Here is an 18558-nt window from a genome sequence, read left to right as displayed (position 1 = left end):
TATTAAAGCGCCTCCAAATGCTTGTTGCTATGGATACGAGGCTCTTGTTTACAGACTGAGGTCTTGTTTTCATTTTTTACGTTTTTTGCGTGTTTTTCTTACTTACCATGGACTCAAAAGTTCATATAGAAATTGTCGGCTTAATTAAAGACAGTAATTTCCATGTTGCCAAAAGTATTGCTGAGGTAAACTGTTTTATCAAGTCTGTAGTTTTATGTGTTTGATGTTCTCTGACCTTAACGCTCACAACAACACTAATATATTTTGGCTATGCATAACAGGGACTAAAGCAGAAGTTTCCGGAGGCATTTCTGGACCCAAAAATTCAACCTTTACTTGAATTTGACTGGCACACTTATTTGTGCAACAAAAAAAGGGTAAGTCACCTGATTAAATTGTTTGAAATCCAGCATGTCCGTGGGTGCTGTGGCTCTGCATAGTGTTTTGTAGCTAGTCGACATCAGTGGTGAAAAATGTATTCAGATATCTTACTTAAGTGAAGCAATGCCAGTAAAACTATACCATTACAATTACATGTTATGCATTCAAAAATGTACTTAAAGGTTCTATACTATACACAAAGCTGTTTTTGAGTTACTGTGGCTGATAAGACCTCTGCTCAGGTTAAAGCTCTCCACTATGCTGTGAAACTAGTAATGTTATCTTCATGTACAAATAAGAAAGACAGAGTTGTAACTTGTGTTGTACCACTTGAACAAGTTCAACAAAAGTAATATGAATGTGAGAGAGATGTTAGTGAAGCACAGTCTAATCAGGCAAATTAAGTGCGTATCATGGGTGAAAAGAAGTATGCTTAAAGTCTCAATTAAAACTACTCATTAGGCAACAGGATATTGACAATATCAGTTTTATATAACTACTGACTTACGATTATGTTATTGCATTATGGAATTATTATGACTGACACATTACAGTGTAAGGAGCATTTAAATGATGTTTAAAGAAGAGCTAAATTTGATTAATTTGTATACTATTGCGTAAAAAAAATATATAACAATGCATTGTTTTTTATAAACACATCATAGCATTTTGTATGTGTAATCTTACTCTGTAAAGTAACCATTAACTAAAGCACTCAAATAAATGTAGTGAAGTTAAAAGTACCATATTTGTTTTCTGAAATATCGTATAGTAGAAATATGAAGTATTATAAAATGGTAATACTCAACTAAAGTACAAGAACCTCAAAACCCTATGTGAGCAAATGTTCTTAGTTAGATTCACCCATTACATCAATGTCTTCATATGCTGTTATAAATAATAATAAAGGTGACTGTATAAATTGCAGAACCTTGCTCATGGATGTGATGCTCTACTATACAGCTAAACACACCTACACAACACAATACTGCTCTAGTTTGACGTTATGGTTATTCTTAAATTCTGAATCACAACACATCCATTGTTCAACACTTGTGATTCAAGGAGCTGCGTGGTGAAGTGTGGCAGTACTCCAGCGGCCTGATGTGCTTTCTGAACGGCGTTCTACTCGGTAATGAGAAGGATTTCGCCAGCTGGGCCAAAAATCAGTGGAGTTTCACTTTCGCTCGGCCAGAGGCTTTCTATATGGCTCTAACTGAGGACTACTACTCCAAACACCTCCAGAAAACTGGGGCAAGTCAGCATCACAGTCACATAAATAACAAATGTGGGTAACAAGTGGGTGTATGGGAGGTTCATATTCTTTCTGTGGTGGGTATCAGGAAATATGTCTATGCGTTTTTGGTCATAATTAATTTAGCCATAATAAGCCATAATTCATTTAGATAATAATTTGATTATTCATATGCAATTTATTAATTTTTTAAGTTCATATATATATATAATTATATATATTATTTATTCTGTTTGTGAGTTTTTACTTGTATATAATTTATATATTATAAGACCTTATATTTATATTAAGACCTGACAAGTAAAAATGAAAAAGAATATATATCTCTGCACTTTCATTTTAGCATCGGTTTGTCTTCATGGACATTGATGTAGCAGGAGAAGCAGTGGGGAGGTTGTTGTTTGAGGTGAGATAACACTGACACATGAAGTACTGGATCCACATTCATGTATTATCACATTTTTTTACTACCGGCGTCATCTCACCCCTGCGACTTTTCAAACCAGCCTTTATGTTAAGAGGTGACTGATGTTTTCAAGACACATTGTCTTCCCTCCTCCTCAGCTGTTCTCAGATGTTTGTCCAAAGACATCAAAGAACTTTGAGGCTCTGTGCACAGGAGAGCAAGGATTGTCACAGGGCGGCTTCCCACTCTGCTACAAGGGCTCTCTATTTCATCGGGTAGTGCCCAATGGGTGGGTGCAAGGCGGAGGTACTGTATAGTCCACACCAGTTCTGTAACAATGTTAATGTTAATTTATTTTGTTTCAAATACAAATATAATACAGTTAGTATAGAAATACAGCCCATCCAATTTGAGTGTCAATGCAGTTAATTTAATCTTTCTGGATATACAGTATTTTCCATACAGTATATGCTGCTTGTAGAGATGAGAGATATGTCAAGATATTATCAGTAGTGTGATTTGAGATACGAATGGGATTGTATTGATCGTTATAATTGTTTTAAATGTTATCTCTTGTGTTGCTCTTAAGGGCTGTATTGCAGTTTACTTACATAATCTTCTAGTTTATCTGACTGTTCTGTTGTGAAATAAACAGCAATACAAGGGAAATAAACATTGAACACCTCTTGCTTCCTAGCTTTTCCTCAAAGAGTATACAGACCCAGCCCTTGTTTATATTATAAAAATACCTAAAGTCACCCACAAAGTATGTAAAAAATGTCTTGATATTTTTGTTATGCAGTATCACTGTATGACCACATACTGTAAACAACTACTGTATCTTTCAATTTCGCAGATATTTCTCCTGAAAGTAAAGGTAATGGAGGCGAATCAATCTATGGTCCAACATTTGAAGGTAAAAATATAGAAAACAATCTAAGACATCTAAAATATTATCATGAGAACACACTGTTCGTATGAACATTTGTGGATTTACTTGTGTTATCTCTAAGTTCATCTGAATGTGTGTCCTCCATGTTCTCCATTCAGATGAGAGTTTTGCTGTCTCACACTCAAAGCGGGGGACTCTAGGAATGGCCAGTAAGGGTCCCCACAGCAACGGATCCCAGTTTTACATCACCCTGCAGCCAACACTCTGGATGGACAGGACCTATGTCGCCTTTGGGTTTGTATAACATACAGTAATTTGCCAAGTCTGTATAATCTTGCATTTGTCAAACAGTTTTGCTCAAGTTTAGTGTCTTTATTTTTCATTCTAGACAAGTGGTTGAAGGTGTTGATGTCCTCAAGAGATTGGAAGAGGCCAAAACTTGCAATGAAAGACCCAAATATGAATGTAAAGTTACAGATTGTGGAGTATTAAAGCTATAGCTCTATATGACTCAGATAAAATAAGTTTTGTGTTTTTGTCTACTAGCATTCTTAAGGAGTGCTACATCAATTAATCTGTGTGCGATATTATCATACTTTTATAAAGGTTTCTTTGTATTTTTGAATGATACATTTAATGTGTTTATTCACAAAATACTTACAATAAGAACCAACATTATGATATCCGCTAATGATATTCTATAATGAGTAGCAGGCCAGGGTAAACCTGTCCAGATACTGAGATGCAAGCACAATGCTGAAAATAAGGTGGGAGGAACTGAAAATATTTGTCTTACATAACTAAGTAATGTACTGCTGGGCAACTCAGGTTTCTTCCCTTTCACACTAACGAGTACATTTGAATATGAATTTCAGAGAGAGGTGCAGTGATAGATCAAGCAGCTCAAAGTTCATGGCTAAATACAATTTTAGCTGTCCAAAATGAAACAATAGGCACTTGGAATGCATTATGCCCCACCATGATCTTCATGACAAAGCAACACATATGCTCACATTACTGGTAGTTCCTTATCAGGAATGCTAACAGAAATAAAAACAACAGCAGCATACCAATACCAATACCAAACTGTTTCCTCCCAGTTAAGCCAACTAGCTCATTAATTAGCAATGATTTATTATACCAACATTTTTGTCTTTGCATGCTACCTTGTGTCAATTTGGACTTGTTAGTTTAAAATGTTATGGAATTACAGCAATTTCTTATTATATGCAAATGGCTATTGAAAGGTGCTCCAAAATCTAGCCGGGTAATCTACTCCATATGGAGTATCTGTGATGTAAGTATGAGGTTTCAGCTATTTATCATTCTTAATTCCAGTTATTGTGCAGAGTCACAGCTGCCAGCATGACAACATAATTTGTTGCACACCACCATGGTGGCAACACATGATTATGATCTACGACTGCTACTCAGAATGATGTTAGTAAACGGTTAATTAAATCTTCTGTGTAGAAGAGCTTTGTATCTGCACCTGTATCTGTTTTTGAAGTCACAGAGATCGAGCCTGTTATTCACACTGAACTGCTACTAAATAATTTATTCAGTACACAGGAGGCTCCTGGCAATGGTTTACTTGATATTCTGAACAATTTTGTATCTCATGAAATCATTTGGGGTAGATGGGAAGTAAGTGTGTGTGTGTGTGTGTGTGTGTGTGTGTGTGTGTGTGTGTGTGTGTGTGTGTGTGTGTGTGTGTGTGTATTCATAAGGGGGGACCTGGGGCCCTGTAACGGCTCAATCCGGCCATGTTTGTGAGAGGTTATTTTTAGCATATCAATATTCAGTGTTTTGCGTCACAGGTGTACTTTCAGGTATTATTGAGTCCTAAACAATCAGAAGTAAAAAACGTATCAGGTTAGTTAATGACAAAATTACCCCCCCCCTCCCCCCTTGCCTTTTGACGTGTTCGTAGCTCACGTCCTCTTCACGTTTCTCACCCCTCCCAGTAAAAAGTGCCACATGACCTGTCAAGTAGGAAGTGGTGAGCTAGCGAGCAGCAGCAGCAGCAGCAGCAGCAGCCAGAGACCAGCGACCAGAGACGCAAGACGGGGAGGAAACTGTGAAATCTCCGAAGTGTCAAACTCGACGTTTCTCTTCAAATACGTTTCCCCAGTTGAACAGAGGAGAGCAATAAGCTGACCGCAGTCATGTACCTGAAGGTGGTGTTTTTCGCTGTAGTTGTGGCTCTCATTGGCGCATCAACCGCATCAGACTCAGGTAAGTTTGCGACCTCTCAGCGCCGAGCTAGCGGCTAGCTACGGCCGGCCGGGTCCCTCCTTAGCTCGGTTAAGACACCTCCGAGTAAACACATCTGAACCTGTCTGTATTGTATGCCTCCATTTTCGGCCACTGCAGGGGCCATTAGATATCTCGCTTCTTAGTTTGACAGTTGTCACCTAGCCTTATTCAGGTTTACATAAAAGATAAAATATGTCCCTTTTGGCAACTTGTCAGTTTTATTTCCACGCTGGCCAGTGGCACTCAAGTTGTAGGTAAGAGCTAACGCTTTAGCCTGCTAGCAAGCTGTGTGACCTGACATTTAACTTAAATTATGTAACTGCAATATCTGTGTCATTATGTGGATTGTGGGAGTAGCAACAAGCCCAGATCCAGTTGATCAGGTACCAGGGACCAGAACAGCTTGTTATGTAACAGCCTTACATGACACACGCCTTTGCGCCTCTGTTGTGCCACATTTTGAAATTCGTTATGTCGTACTGCCCTGCTATGTTTGTTTTGTGATTTAAGATTTAACATTGTTTTTGTAGGTTATACCCATTTTTCAGCAACAGTATTTATAGCCACCCCTTGAACGCTACAGTTTCATTTTCTCCCACATGTGGGAAGTTACCTTTTTATTTACAACTACTGTAACTAAATCTGATTCATGACTTCTCTGCAGATGGATGTTCCGGCCTGTCATGTGCGTCATGCACAGCCAATAGTGCCTGCGCCTGGGTCAATTGCACATGTGAGTATCTATCGTAAATGTTTGGTAGGTTGTGGTCTGAGACGCACAGGTTGGTCTTTGTGTGTCCTAAATTGTCCGGACAGCTGAGCTGATTGGACTCATGATTCCTGGGTATGGAGGGAATGTATGGCAGTGGATGCTGACTTTTAGATGATGTCATCCAAATTTCCTAAATACCCTACGGCCCAAGCTGTACCGTAATCATCTGGCAACATTGTCTCTGTGAATCTGGACAGGCTGGTTTGGGAGTAAATTACTGGCACACGTCTGCGTAGGGTGACAGGTCGAGGTTGGGCTAAATCATGAAGGAGATTGCATAGATTCAGTACTTTTTCTTACTACAATAAATTTGTTGTAGATAATTAATAGGGAATGGGATGCAAAGCTAGTTGTTAATGTCTTTTGGACATTTAAGTCTCGCCTCAATTGTGATTGTGGTTTTGCTGCCTTTTGCCTACATTGCCGAATCACCACTCTGTAATTTCATTATGTTAATGGAAATATCTGTCTAAACATGAGTGAATATCTCAGACTTCTGCACTGTAGAGGGGATGTGGGAAAATATACTGCGGTGGTATTTTTCATCTTAATTTGGAAGTCTGCTGGTTGTGATATAGAAACATGAACCATTCAGTAAAAAGGAGTTGCAATAACAAATAGGCATGACTGACTGTTTCCTGAGTCAATGGCTCTTCATTCACCTACCAGCTACCCCTGTGATATGTGTCTATTTTCTTTTTAGTAGGTCATGAGAGGAGTTGGCTGTATTCATGTTGTTACCAGTGTCAGGAAAAATGGTTACAAGTTTTATGGATAAAGCAAGATAAGTGAACATATTTAATCTTAAAATCACAGGGTTGTCACACAACTTCACTCAGCATAAATTAATAAAATTGAGTGATAAACCTGTGGATCCTTGGCACACTTCTGGCTAAGTGCTGGGCCAAAACCTGTTCTGTGATACTGACTATATTGCCCTAGAGGGCCTTAATTCAATGTTAACCTGAGTTCAATATGTGTAGTGAGATATACACAGGTCTGTAGTGATTGTGAAGAAGATGAACTGCAGAGGAAGCAAGGGGATGTGTGGCAGGAAGCCTGCAATATGGCCACGCTTTGGAACAGAAGGAAGGAAAGGAAAGAGTGTGCAGATAGGATAGAAGAAGATTAGTTTCATGTGCCTTGTTATTCTCATAATTTATGCCTCGGGTGCAGTTCAAGACCAGGGTATACTGTGATCTCGTTGTAAATTTCAGATGTCATTAGGGTCGAAGAGTGGAAGTTAATGTAACTTCTTAACTGTGTTACAAGTTGATTAAGTAAATCCAAAATAAGTAAGCTAAGCTCCTACATCAGTTAACTTTAGCAACACAATCCCAGGTAATGGGAAACTTTGATTCTCTCCACGACAGGTTTGGTGAGATTTGGTGATCCCACTCCCTCTTTCAGCTTTATCTCTGAATGTTAAGTGGCCCTATGACAGTACATTACTTAATGATTTATTAAGTGGTTGAACAGGACAGGCAAGATGACAATAATTGACATGTTCTCTGACCCAAGGGAGACATACACTATATGCTCAGGAGGAAATAGCAACTCCCGCCCACAGCTCTATCAAGATCTACTCTCTTACTGAGATCATAATCATTTGATAAATTTCAATTTGCATAGTCTAATCTACAAGCGATTTGATCAGTAGTTATGTTTTCCTCTTGCTCTGATGTTGTTTGAAATAAGGTTCCCTGAGGTTTGGCAGTTTTTTATCATGTTTTATCTTGTTGGAAAACTTGTCTTCCTGACCCCCAAAGACTGTCAGAGCAGTTACACACCAGCACAAACAACTCACACCAACCTATCACACAGGATACACGCTGTTACCAAAGTGCTGAACAACACTGACTGCTTACCACACACACACTCACACACACTCTCACACACTCTCACACACACACACTAAGCAAGCCTACAGCTAAAGCCTTTCACAAGCTCAAGAATGGATCACCTATTTGATATAAACTAAACAAAAGGTCAGCTCTGGTCAGTTGAGATGGCTTTGCAGAAGCACAGCATAACCACACTGCTGCAGAGAGCTAACGCCTACCACGTTGTCATTACCAGATTTATCTTTGGTTTAGGGATTTTGTGTAAACAAGCCTTTGGCATCAGAGGCACATTTCAAGTCAGCCCAACGTTTAGATGCTCAAAAACTTAACCTCTAGCCTCTAAGTACAGGATGTAGTTCTGTGACCAAGCTTGTTGAGTCCTCTTAACCCCAGAGGCTGTTTTCTGTGGTAAAATGAGCCCTTCAGTTTTTCACTCACACCTCTGGCTTGAAGCTGTGGATGTACCTCGTGATGATGATGATGTCACCAGCTTAGAAAAGGGTGAGAGCCAGTCCTACCTTTCACAGCTGCCTGCAAGATAACAGACCTCTGACCTAGTGGAGAGAGAAAAAACCCTTCCCCACACATGGCTTGACATACATAGATGGCAATGTCAGATCACACAGAAAGTGAAAATAAGACAGCCAGCACTTTCAGAATTACTTGATATTTGACGCTGCTTAATCACAGTTAGAAAGGCAGGGATTCATTCAGTTTCCAGCTATAAAAAGTTTCACTCATTGAGTTTAAAATGCATGAGGCTATTGATTATATGTGCTCACTTCCCTTCCTGGTCATTTACACCTGCCTAATCATATAATGTAGCAGGATGAACAGTCTGGGACATGGTGAAAATGTACATGAAAATAGGGAGAAGCTGTCAGAATAGCTACCAAACACCACAAACCACTGGCCTTAATAATAACCACATGATTGAACTAACAGCTGTCTCAACCGAAACTTTGCACCAGGAGCTCCAAAAAACTAATAATTATGACCCAACAGCCATTTGGTAGTCGTTTGTGTCCAAGGGCAGTACACAAAGGACCATAACTTTTGATACAAGGACCATAAAATATATTCCTGTGTGTGTAGCCTTACTGTTAAAGTTGGTTGTTGTTGACTGGTGTCCCTGTAATTTATGGGCAGCCATCTGGTCGGTGTCATTAGGTGTGGCTGCTCTGGATTATTGTACAACAAGCACGGAAGGTGTAGGAAGGCATTTTACAGCGCCAGGTGCACCACGGAGTGGACTTAGTTCCCTTTATGATGTTCCCGTATTTGAGATGATAATGCCCCCATATGCTCATATAAACAAATTTAAGAGAGATTTTATCGACAAAAAGAAGAGGTCAAGGGCCTTTAAAGGCCTCCCCTCTCACTAGATTGAACAATTATTGAAGCTTTACGGGAAATGTATTTTTCACTTTAGATGTTTGGTTTAACGGCCTGTAAAACAGCATTCCAGAGAGGTCTGAGACAAGTGAAGGCCAAGTGTGGCCATGCTGGATATTTGTACACTGTTACTGTTTTCTCATGAACTAGTAATTACTGTGTCAACGTCCAGTAAATTCCAAGCTGGATTCTGATAAATTAAAGCTTTGTTCAGCTGTAGTAAGGTTTTCACAGCTTTATGGTTATAAACATAATGGGGCTCCAACTTTTTTTTTTTTTTTTTTATTGTGAAAAAATCAGGTTTTTTTTTTTTTTTTTCTTTTTTTTTTTTAAATAACGTCTGAAAGTAGTGAAAATCTCAATGTGACACAAACGGTGCAAAACTCAAGGATATTCAATTTACTGTAATTTATGACAAAAAAATCCTCACATCTGAAAAGCAGAAACCAGCAATGTTTTGCTCAACAGATGACTGAAAGAATTAATTAATTATCAAAAAAAGGTCACCCATTGATTTTCTGTTGATCCATAATTCAAACAATTTCACCCACTTTTGGAATTCCACTTACACACAGTCTGAAAAACCTTGTTTAGCTCCTTTTTTTTCTCACATAAAGGAAGTTTGAAACAAATGTGCCCAATTTATGAAAATATTTCCTGTGAGTATCTGAGCAATGTGGAGGTTCTTACTGAAGATTGTAATAGACTCAGCTGCCAGTTAATCTTGTACAACAGCAGTGAATCTAACTGGGAGTGAAAAGAATCTATAGTCACAAGGTGTTGACAGTCATGACTCAAGGGCTCCTCGCTGTGACACCGTTGTTTCTTTTAAAGAAACTGACAGAAATGGATGGAAATTTCATCTTGTTATTGTTAGTTATGTCTGTAAATTACTAAAATTTTGTTTCTTAGAGAAATGAAAAATAGCAAACAAATGAAAAAAAAAAAACTAAATCATTGCAGTGTCTGTATGTTGACTTAGTATGAAACTTAGTATGACTTATTAAGTGTTTGGGACAGGCAAGACTCCATGGCAGGGCAAAGTCCCTTCCTGTCATTGGTTAATTAGTAGTCAGATTATACAATAAAGCGGGATACACCTAGATGATCAAACTATGACTCAGCAGACTGAATGCGGAAAATAAAATGTCTTTAGTTTTAAGATGGATTGTAAAGTAACATTTACTGGAGTACAGTATTTTTTTTATTTTAGGCTCCTTCATACTGAGGCACTGCTTCTATGGGAGATTCATTTATTTGACATTTTGACTTACTTGCTACATTGCAGGTAAACATTTTGGTACAAAATATTTTATTAGTTTATAACACATAGTGAGTTGATTAAATTGCCATACACTGTATAAAGAAGTTAAAATGAAATTTATCTCAGCCAGCTTACATGTTTATACATTAGTAATCCTGTTGTAATATGGCTATGACGGAGGCCCCTCTCTTGCATGACACATTTCTTTAAGTACATTTAGATGATAATGCCCTGTGTCCTTTAGTTAAATATTTTGAATACAGGTTTTCTACATGTAGTTGATTACATTGTGTTAAACCTATGTGAGGAACAGTCTGACCTTTCGGTAGAGGAGATGAGGAAATGGCATTGCTTCACTGCTTATAATGTTGCTTAACAATTTGTATGCATAGAATAATTGAGAAATCATTAGATGGAGCTGTGTGCTCTATGTGAATGTAAAAAATGTAACATTGTGAAATTATGCAAAATCTTGAGAGCATTATATTTTGGACACAGTGATGATAGTGAGTATTTGGCTTCTTCTGTGTGAGCTGTTTAATGAAGGTCTTATGACACTTGAGTGAGATAAATAACTACCGCCCACTTGTCAGCTTAGATGAACAGGATTGAATTTAAATTGATAAAATAAAGTGCTTTTGCTCTTGCTAATATAAGACGCTGAAATTAAGTTTAAAACATGAATCACATCGAGAATGTAATTTCATTTATTTTTAATTAATTTTTTTTTTTAAATGTTATATTACATTCTGTTATTTCTGTGAATAGCCTGCGTGTCTGTCTATGTATAAAGCATATATGTTTATTTTTATACACAGGTCTCTCTTGAAAAAGAGATCCTGATCTCAATGAGACTACCTATTTAAACAAAAAATTCATGAAACTTTTGTATGTTTCAGCATCTTTTGGCTGTTACAACATGACTCTTCAGGCAGGCAACGACTCTTGCATCAACACTACCTGCTCAGGTAAGTCTAACGGCATAGTGGCCTAAATATGAAGGTGGGAAAGTAACATTTTATGTTCCTTTTAGGCTCCAAAAGAATCAGCAGACTTCATATTGAGTACAAAAAGCACATTTCTCCTTGTTTAGGAGTATGAATTTTCTGCAGATTCTGTTTGTCTCTAGCTATGTTCTAACTAAAGTGTCCAGTCTCAGCACTGTGGGTCTGTCTCTCAGCTGTCTTCTTTGTTTGTGTCTAAAAGACTGGGCCAGGCATTACAGTATTTTCACCTGCCCAAGAGAAATAATGAGGGGGCGCTGTGTCTTGTCCGTACATAACCTTGTTGTTCGGGTGGTGTCTCTTGCTTTCCCCCTAACACCCTGTCTTCGTGTTGGCTCCCTGTCCAGCTTCTCCAACTCCAACAGCCCCGATTTCAACTGCCTCTGCACCTACGACTACTTCCCATACTCCCACAACCCCCACTACCCATGCTGCCTCTACTGCCTCTAACAGCAGCAGCAGCGCTCAGCCCACCACAGGTAACCAGTCCCTAAAAACCTCTGCGACTCCCTGCTGTAGTCTGTGTTGCCCAGTATACAGGGTTTCAAGTGATCTTGTAAGTTATGATCCTAAAGATTTTCATGAAATCATTACACCATCTTTGATATATACTAGTTATTTCAGTTAGTGGAAACGATGCAGTTCTTCCTATTGCTGCTGCTTCAAATAAAACGTGTTCGACAGGCAAAACACAGGGTGGCATTTATTGTGATGCAGTTACAGTTAACGCATTGTATTTGTCACCAGGAATAGTGCTGAGGTGCATTTGGCGTCCATCAAAAATGTGTATATAATACAATACAACAGCAATTTTGTCAGCAGATCATTTTTACTTTTGGCAAGGGAGAAATGGAACGAGAAGGGGCAGCCACAGAGAGTTATTTGAAGAGTTATGTTTGAGTCACAGGCAACAGGCTGCACATCTCCAACTCCAACTTTACCATGTCCTGCTGTTAGTAAGGAAAAGTACTAGTGCCATGTGCAGCCTGAAATCATATTCTGGTGGCAGCTTTTATTGACTTCTGTATTAATACAACATCCATTTCTTTGGCCGCATCATAAATAGATTTACCAGTTGCTCCTCTGTTGTTGTTCTGACAAACTTCAGTGTTTGCTGTTTTATCAAACCACAGTTGCGGATTATAATTTGAAATAAGTCAAATAAATTTACTGGTGTAAAGGCTAATGTATGTCTTCTTACTTTGACCCTACTACAGGCAACTCAACCATCATTACCCCCACTCAGACTAGTAACACCTCCTCCGCTTCTTCCACTACTACAAGTAAGTCGCACATTGGGATAGAGCAAGAAAGTTTTTAAATCTAAGATAAACAGTAACTTCATTCTTCTTTGCTCTGTTTCGTCACAGCTGGAACCAGCACAAGCACCCCAGCAATTGCCCCAACTCCTGCCCCTCACAAGAACTCAACCTTTGACGCTGCAAGCTTCATTGGTGGAATAGTGCTGGTTCTGGGCCTGCAGGCTGTGATCTTCTTCCTCTACAAATTCTGCAAGTCCAAGGACCGCAACTACCACACCCTTTGAAGCAGTATCTCTGTTGGATCCACATCACTCGACCCGTCCCCACCAACTAGAACCTTCCAGTGAAGACTTCCCCACTCAACACGCACTCATCACGACAAACTCAAACAGTGTTTTCAAGCAGGTTTTTTTTCTTTAATTATTTTTTGATGTCTGTGCCACCTGTGGTTTCGGCCGGCATTAGTGCTATAGTTGTAGTCTGAATTTAAGGCACCCACGCATGCCTGTATGTGTGCACATCGCACCAACTTGTAAAATGAAACAAATCTCTAGTGATATGTCATTTAAGCCTTGAGCATATGGATTACATCATCTGGTAGCTACTCCCACCTCCATCATGCTGTTAGGCATAGCTCCAAAACCATTTTCCAAGGAATTGAGGGGGCTGGTGTTATTTACAGCCCCTCTCCTCACCACATGAAAATCAAAGAATTAGTCGTGTATTAAGAGTAGCTTTCATTTGAAGCTTGGGAGTAGTACAGCTGCAAAGTGGTTGCATTTACAGCCTTTCTTTTTTCTTTTTTTTTTTTAATCTTGATTTGGAAACACTGTTTGAGTTAACAGCTATTTTCAAATGTGACGATCGTGATGATTCAGTATTGCTTTTAGCCTGCTGAATCGTGGGCAAGTTCCCTCCCCCCATGCAGCTGTATCGTGTGTATGTGTTCATAGATGATGTAAAAGAGGCGAGGTTATTTGCGAGGGAATAAAAGCAACACCCAATCATCTAATGTCAGGCCCAAAAAATAGCAGTCATTCGGGTAAACAGTCTTATTTTGATGGGTGCCTCCCTCGGCATTTAGGAGAGTGCTGTGTGTTTTCTGATGTTGAATTCCCTGGGGAAACCTATTGCCGAATACGAGTTGTTAAAAAAAAAAAAAAAAAAGAAAAAAAAAAAGTCAAACACCGACTGCTAGTTGAGCAGGTCAATGCAATAAATCATGTATTAAGTTCATTTCCCAACCATTAATCTCCGAACTGCTATTTCTGAGCTTTACTGACATCAAATATTACCCACACAGATTGCTAATGTGGAGCTGTCCCTTCCTTTCTGTGGAGTAGTCAAAAAAGGGTGAAAATGAACGATTGTAGAATATTTCAGAAATATGAATAATTCATTTGTTTAAATAATTTATAAAAAAAAAAGAGAATGGGGAGACAAAGAAAATGGCATGCACCTTTCGTGATGTGGACAGTGATAGCAGTGAAGTGCCTTTAATGTCCAGTATGACGTAAAGAGAGAAATGGAAGAGGATTAGTTCTTTCTTCCCGGTTGAGGCCCTGAGTGTTGTCATTAGTTTATGTTTGCGAGACAGAAACCGTATCGCGGTGCTGATATTGGTGGACAGTGAGATCCGTAGTAATCCAGCTGGACTGAAGAGCCTTTTATTGTTGAAAAATACGGTAAATAGTTGTCACTTGAGGGCCTTGATCAGTCTGGATTGAAGTTTTTCCCTATAAGTAGAGGACTATATTCAGACCATGAAACCTATGGTCTTCTCACTGGCGACCTTGTATAAATAGGTAATTTAAAGGTACTCTCCTTTTTGTAGCTCCTAATACAGCTTCCAAATGTCCTCCCGTCTCACCTCACTATATATGTTTCAGAACTCAGTTGTAAAATGTGTTTAATTTTAAAACGTGAACAATGAGCTGGCAGGAAATTTCAGACCGCTGTTAGGTGCTATAAATCCGGTAGTGTACCTTGAATGGCAAACATATTGGGCTTAATTTAAAAACTTGAGTACTGGAGAGTGCATTGAGGTTCAAAATGTTGACTGTTTTGAGTGCTGGTTTGGTCGAATGAGCATTGCACCTCTGATTTTGCCGTGTACATGAGAAGATTGCGAATAGAGTGCAGAATTGCAACAACTACGTGGCCATGCTAGAGTTCATTGTCAAGTTCTCTAATTAGCTTGCTGCTAACTGTGTGATTTAGTTTTTCTTTTAGTTTTTTTTATTTGTCACTCCTGTACATAGCCACATCCTGTTTGTGTTTATCTTCTTGGTTTCAACTTGAGGAAAGGCTAAATGAAGGAGTGTTTATCAGAACATTTTTGCTTGTAGCAGCTTGTCAGTGTCAAGAATGTTTTGTTTAAATGCCTTTTTTTTTTTTTTTTGTCATTATTGCATGCTGGATGCTTGGAGTTGTGATTTTTCCTCCCATTGCATATGCTCTTAAGGGTTTAGACACACTTAAAACCACTTGATTAGTTGTGATTAGCCCATATGCTAGTTGAAAGAATGCCTTGAAACAGTGTGCATTAAGCCAAAGTCCTCAGTTTTGGCATGGAAATTGAGCATTGCACTGACAAGCTTTGTTTTGTAACTTTGTCTTTGTAAATGTTTTAATGGTTTCAGCCAAAAAAAAAAAAGAAACAAATCTGATGCTTGTATAAACACTCTTGAATATTAACTAGATAATGGATGAATAATCACTTTGTTTTGTATGACCACCAACAGTTAGAAACTCATGAGTGCAGATGTTTGCTTGTTTTTTTCCTGTTTGTTTTGGCTTGTGTAATTTAGGATTACATGTTTTCTGCTGCTCACCATCAACACGCCTTTTAACCTACAGTCACCTGGTGGCATTAGGCTACAGCCCAAAGACCCAAGTATGGCGAGTAGGCTACAGAGTTTTGCCTTAGCTGCACCCATTTGTTCATTCTCTGCATGAGGAGTCCCTTCACCCCAAAATTAGAGACGTATTTGAGTTTAATTCACAGCTGTTGAGTGGTACGCTGTGTAGCCACTGAATCTAGTCAGTCAGAGTGCTCTCTGCTTTCGACATGGAAGCTGCATTCCTTAACAACACAGCATCACATGTTGACATCGTGGTGTGTCAAAACACGTCTGGTATCCGTTTATACCAATAGATGTCCATTGTGTTGCCTCTCTGCAGCTTCTCCAACAAGTTACTCAGTCCCTGCACCTCTTAAGGAAAAGTGCCTTATTCAGTTAATATTCATATATAGTTGTAGTTTGTAAGATGATATGCCACACCTATTAAATATCGATGGGACTCAGCACTTTCAGACCCCTGTGAAGTGGTTTTCTGTGTTGTATTCTGCTTAAATGTCTCTTTTGTCACGCTCAGCCTTAACTTTTTGATCAAATCCACAGAGCAATTGCTGGTGACGGGCTGTCTGGGCAATTATCAGGCTGATTTTGTTTGATGAGTGAAAAATTTTTAGATGTACTCGGAAAACTTAGGGCTGCATTTCAGCTGCATTTAATTGCCTACATTTTGACCAGTTACACATTTGAATTACGGGTGTTATGTGTAAATGCTGGTAGGTCGATATGAGCAGCTACTGTTTGGCACAGGTCTTCAACTACATCTGGCCTGGCCGTAGCTTGGACACCTCGTCACTAGCCCATTGCGATAAAATAACTCATTGGTAACGTATCCACAGCCACACACCTCTAGGGTTCTTTACTGCATCATTTCCTCCGTAATGCAAACAGTCACACTATAACTTGAACTCCACTTTGGTTGTAATTTTCAGTTGTTGCATTGAATGACTTGTTTTTTTTCTCCTGCAGGATTTTAAATTCAAAATCCAAATTTGCTTGGTCATGGAGGACTCTCCTATCAGTTTTCAGCCTTGTAGTGTTCGGTTCCAAGAGCGATGAGTAAAGAGCTTTTTGATTCCATTCTTTTGCCTTGTGGCTTTATTGCTATGCGCACACATTGTAGTGCCATACTTTTACCAGTTGTGTTACAGGCCGTCAGTCTTGTAGGTACGAGTTTTTGGCTTTGCTCTCACCCCACATTAACACACACACACATAGACCACACATACACACACACATACACACACACACACACACACACACACACACACACAAACACAAACACACACACACACACACACACCCACACCCATTTGTAGACACTTGCAGGTGCCACAATGCCTCCTGAAATGTTTTGTGCTTATTTTGTGCCCTTCTTTTCCAAACTGTTTATTTTTTTTGCCTTGTTTTCTAGTGTTGCCTTTAGTTTCACAATGTTAAACCAATAAAGTTTGAATATTGTTAAACATTTCTCTGTCTTTACCTTTCATTTGTCAGCAGTGTCTACTTTCTTGGGGCTGGTAATTTACATGACAAATCATAAGTGGGACAATTTGAGACTCGGCCAGGTCTCGGTTTGAGGCTCCATTGCCATGGTTACAATTGAAAGGCCAGTTGCCTGGACAACAGAAGGTATCAAGTTCAGGCTTTGCTTTGTCTTGCCCTGTGTGTGTACCTAATGCTAGGTCAACAAGTTTTCCTGTTAAAAAAAATAATTTGACAATCAAATCATACTCACAGTAGCCTATCTTATAGTATCTAGACATTTAACTATCCCCCAAATTCAATAGTCTTTACCTAGGACACCTTGAATTAACAATAAATACACTTATATGTGTCATTTGATACCTTCAGGTAGAACCAGGCTAAATGTTTCCAGATTTAATGCTAAGCTAAGCTAAGTCCTGAATTGAAAAGGTAATGCGTTCAATGTAGAGGCCCCTGTAACTGTTATACTATTATAGTAGTATATCAGTAGATTACCATTACTTATGTATTGATTGGTCAGCAGCATTTTACTCTTGTAGTTTTTTTGCAGAATGTTTTTATATAGGGCTGGAACCATATTTACATTCTGGAATAATCTGCTGATTTGCTGAAAATGATCGCTTAAGTTTAACCTTCACGTCAGCTTCTCATGCTCATGGCTGTGTCTAAGCATGTTGTGCAATATGCTTGGAGTCTCCTGAGAAAAGCTCTAATATAATTTACAGGCATAACCAGATTCCTATTGACATACTTTTCTGATTTTGTAAATGCGGGATTCACCCTACCCCATCAATTCCCTCCATCCCCATGATCTGCCTGAACATAGTGTAGTGGTTCCCAACCTTGGTTTAAGGCCTTTCATGGGTTTCCAAGGTTAATCTGAGGGGTCATCAGATGATTACAGTGATAAAACAGAAAAATTACTTTTTGCTTGTTTTTCCTTCTTTTCTTGTGAAATATCTGATAAGTTTTCCTCTTCAAGCCTCATTTATATGGTTGCTCCTTTTACAGAAGTCTACATTACCCTGTTTGTAATAAAGTCTCATTGGTGGACTAACTCTAGAACTGGTGTTCACTTTACTGCACACATCACTTAAAGCGTTACCTTGATATTTACTTTTTTCTATGTAAGATAGAGATCAACATGCTTTTGAAAAGGAAAATGGTACAAAGTTTATTGCAGCCATGTGCAAACATCAATGACATGGACATTATTTGCTGGTATGTACCATTAACAGACAAACTGGGGACAATGAGACCTAAAGCTAAAGACACCACCCCTTGTTTTTCTCACTCTTGAGTGTTCACTGTGCTGCGCCCCTGACAGGACAAATGGTTGGTTTCCAAGGTCACAGCAAAATTCTGCTTGTGTTGCAAAAACAAATCGCTCTAAAGGAAATGTTAGTGAGCATGTGGATCTGCGTGCGCTCACTCAAGAATCACAGTCTGCACAGTTGACTACATTCTTGAGTGAGGTG

At 38.9% G+C, this 18558-nt stretch overlaps 2 protein-coding genes across 3 annotated transcripts; both read left to right on the top strand.

Annotated features, from left to right (window-relative positions):
• The first annotated feature begins 44 nt into the window (after positions 1 to 44).
• Positions 45 to 3434, top strand: ppil6 (peptidylprolyl isomerase (cyclophilin)-like 6). Its single transcript, XM_023410777.2, has 8 exons — positions 45 to 185; positions 282 to 377; positions 1447 to 1635; positions 1980 to 2042; positions 2201 to 2348; positions 2899 to 2958; positions 3093 to 3228; positions 3323 to 3434. Exons 1-8 carry the CDS (start codon positions 108 to 110, stop codon positions 3432 to 3434), a joined length of 882 nt encoding a protein of 293 aa, XP_023266545.1. The 5' UTR covers positions 45 to 107.
• Positions 3435 to 4936: 1502 nt separating this feature from the next.
• cd164 (CD164 molecule, sialomucin) lies at positions 4937 to 17062 on the top strand. Of its 2 annotated transcripts, XM_023410786.2 has the most exons (6): positions 4942 to 5172; positions 5858 to 5926; positions 11368 to 11436; positions 11820 to 11951; positions 12690 to 12755; positions 12843 to 17062. In XM_023410786.2, exons 1-6 carry the CDS (start codon positions 5103 to 5105, stop codon positions 13016 to 13018), a joined length of 582 nt encoding a protein of 193 aa, XP_023266554.1. In that variant the 5' UTR covers positions 4942 to 5102; the 3' UTR covers positions 13019 to 17062. The 2 variants fall into 2 exon arrangements, with proteins under 2 accessions (XP_087031391.1, XP_023266554.1); XM_087175265.1 differs by lacking the exon at positions 11820 to 11951 and having other exon boundaries at positions 4937 to 5172.
• Positions 17063 to 18558: the final 1496 nt, after the last annotated feature.

The sequence above is a fragment of the Seriola lalandi genome, unplaced genomic scaffold (genome assembly GCF_002814215.2).
Source record: "Seriola lalandi dorsalis isolate HSWRI2012SDOR001 ecotype SW California unplaced genomic scaffold, Sedor1 jcf7180002054438, whole genome shotgun sequence".
In the NCBI taxonomy this organism is placed as follows: domain Eukaryota; kingdom Metazoa; phylum Chordata; class Actinopteri; order Carangiformes; family Carangidae; genus Seriola; species Seriola lalandi.
Note: the sequence above shows the minus strand (reverse complement) of the source record. Positions and strands in the feature narration are given on the sequence as shown.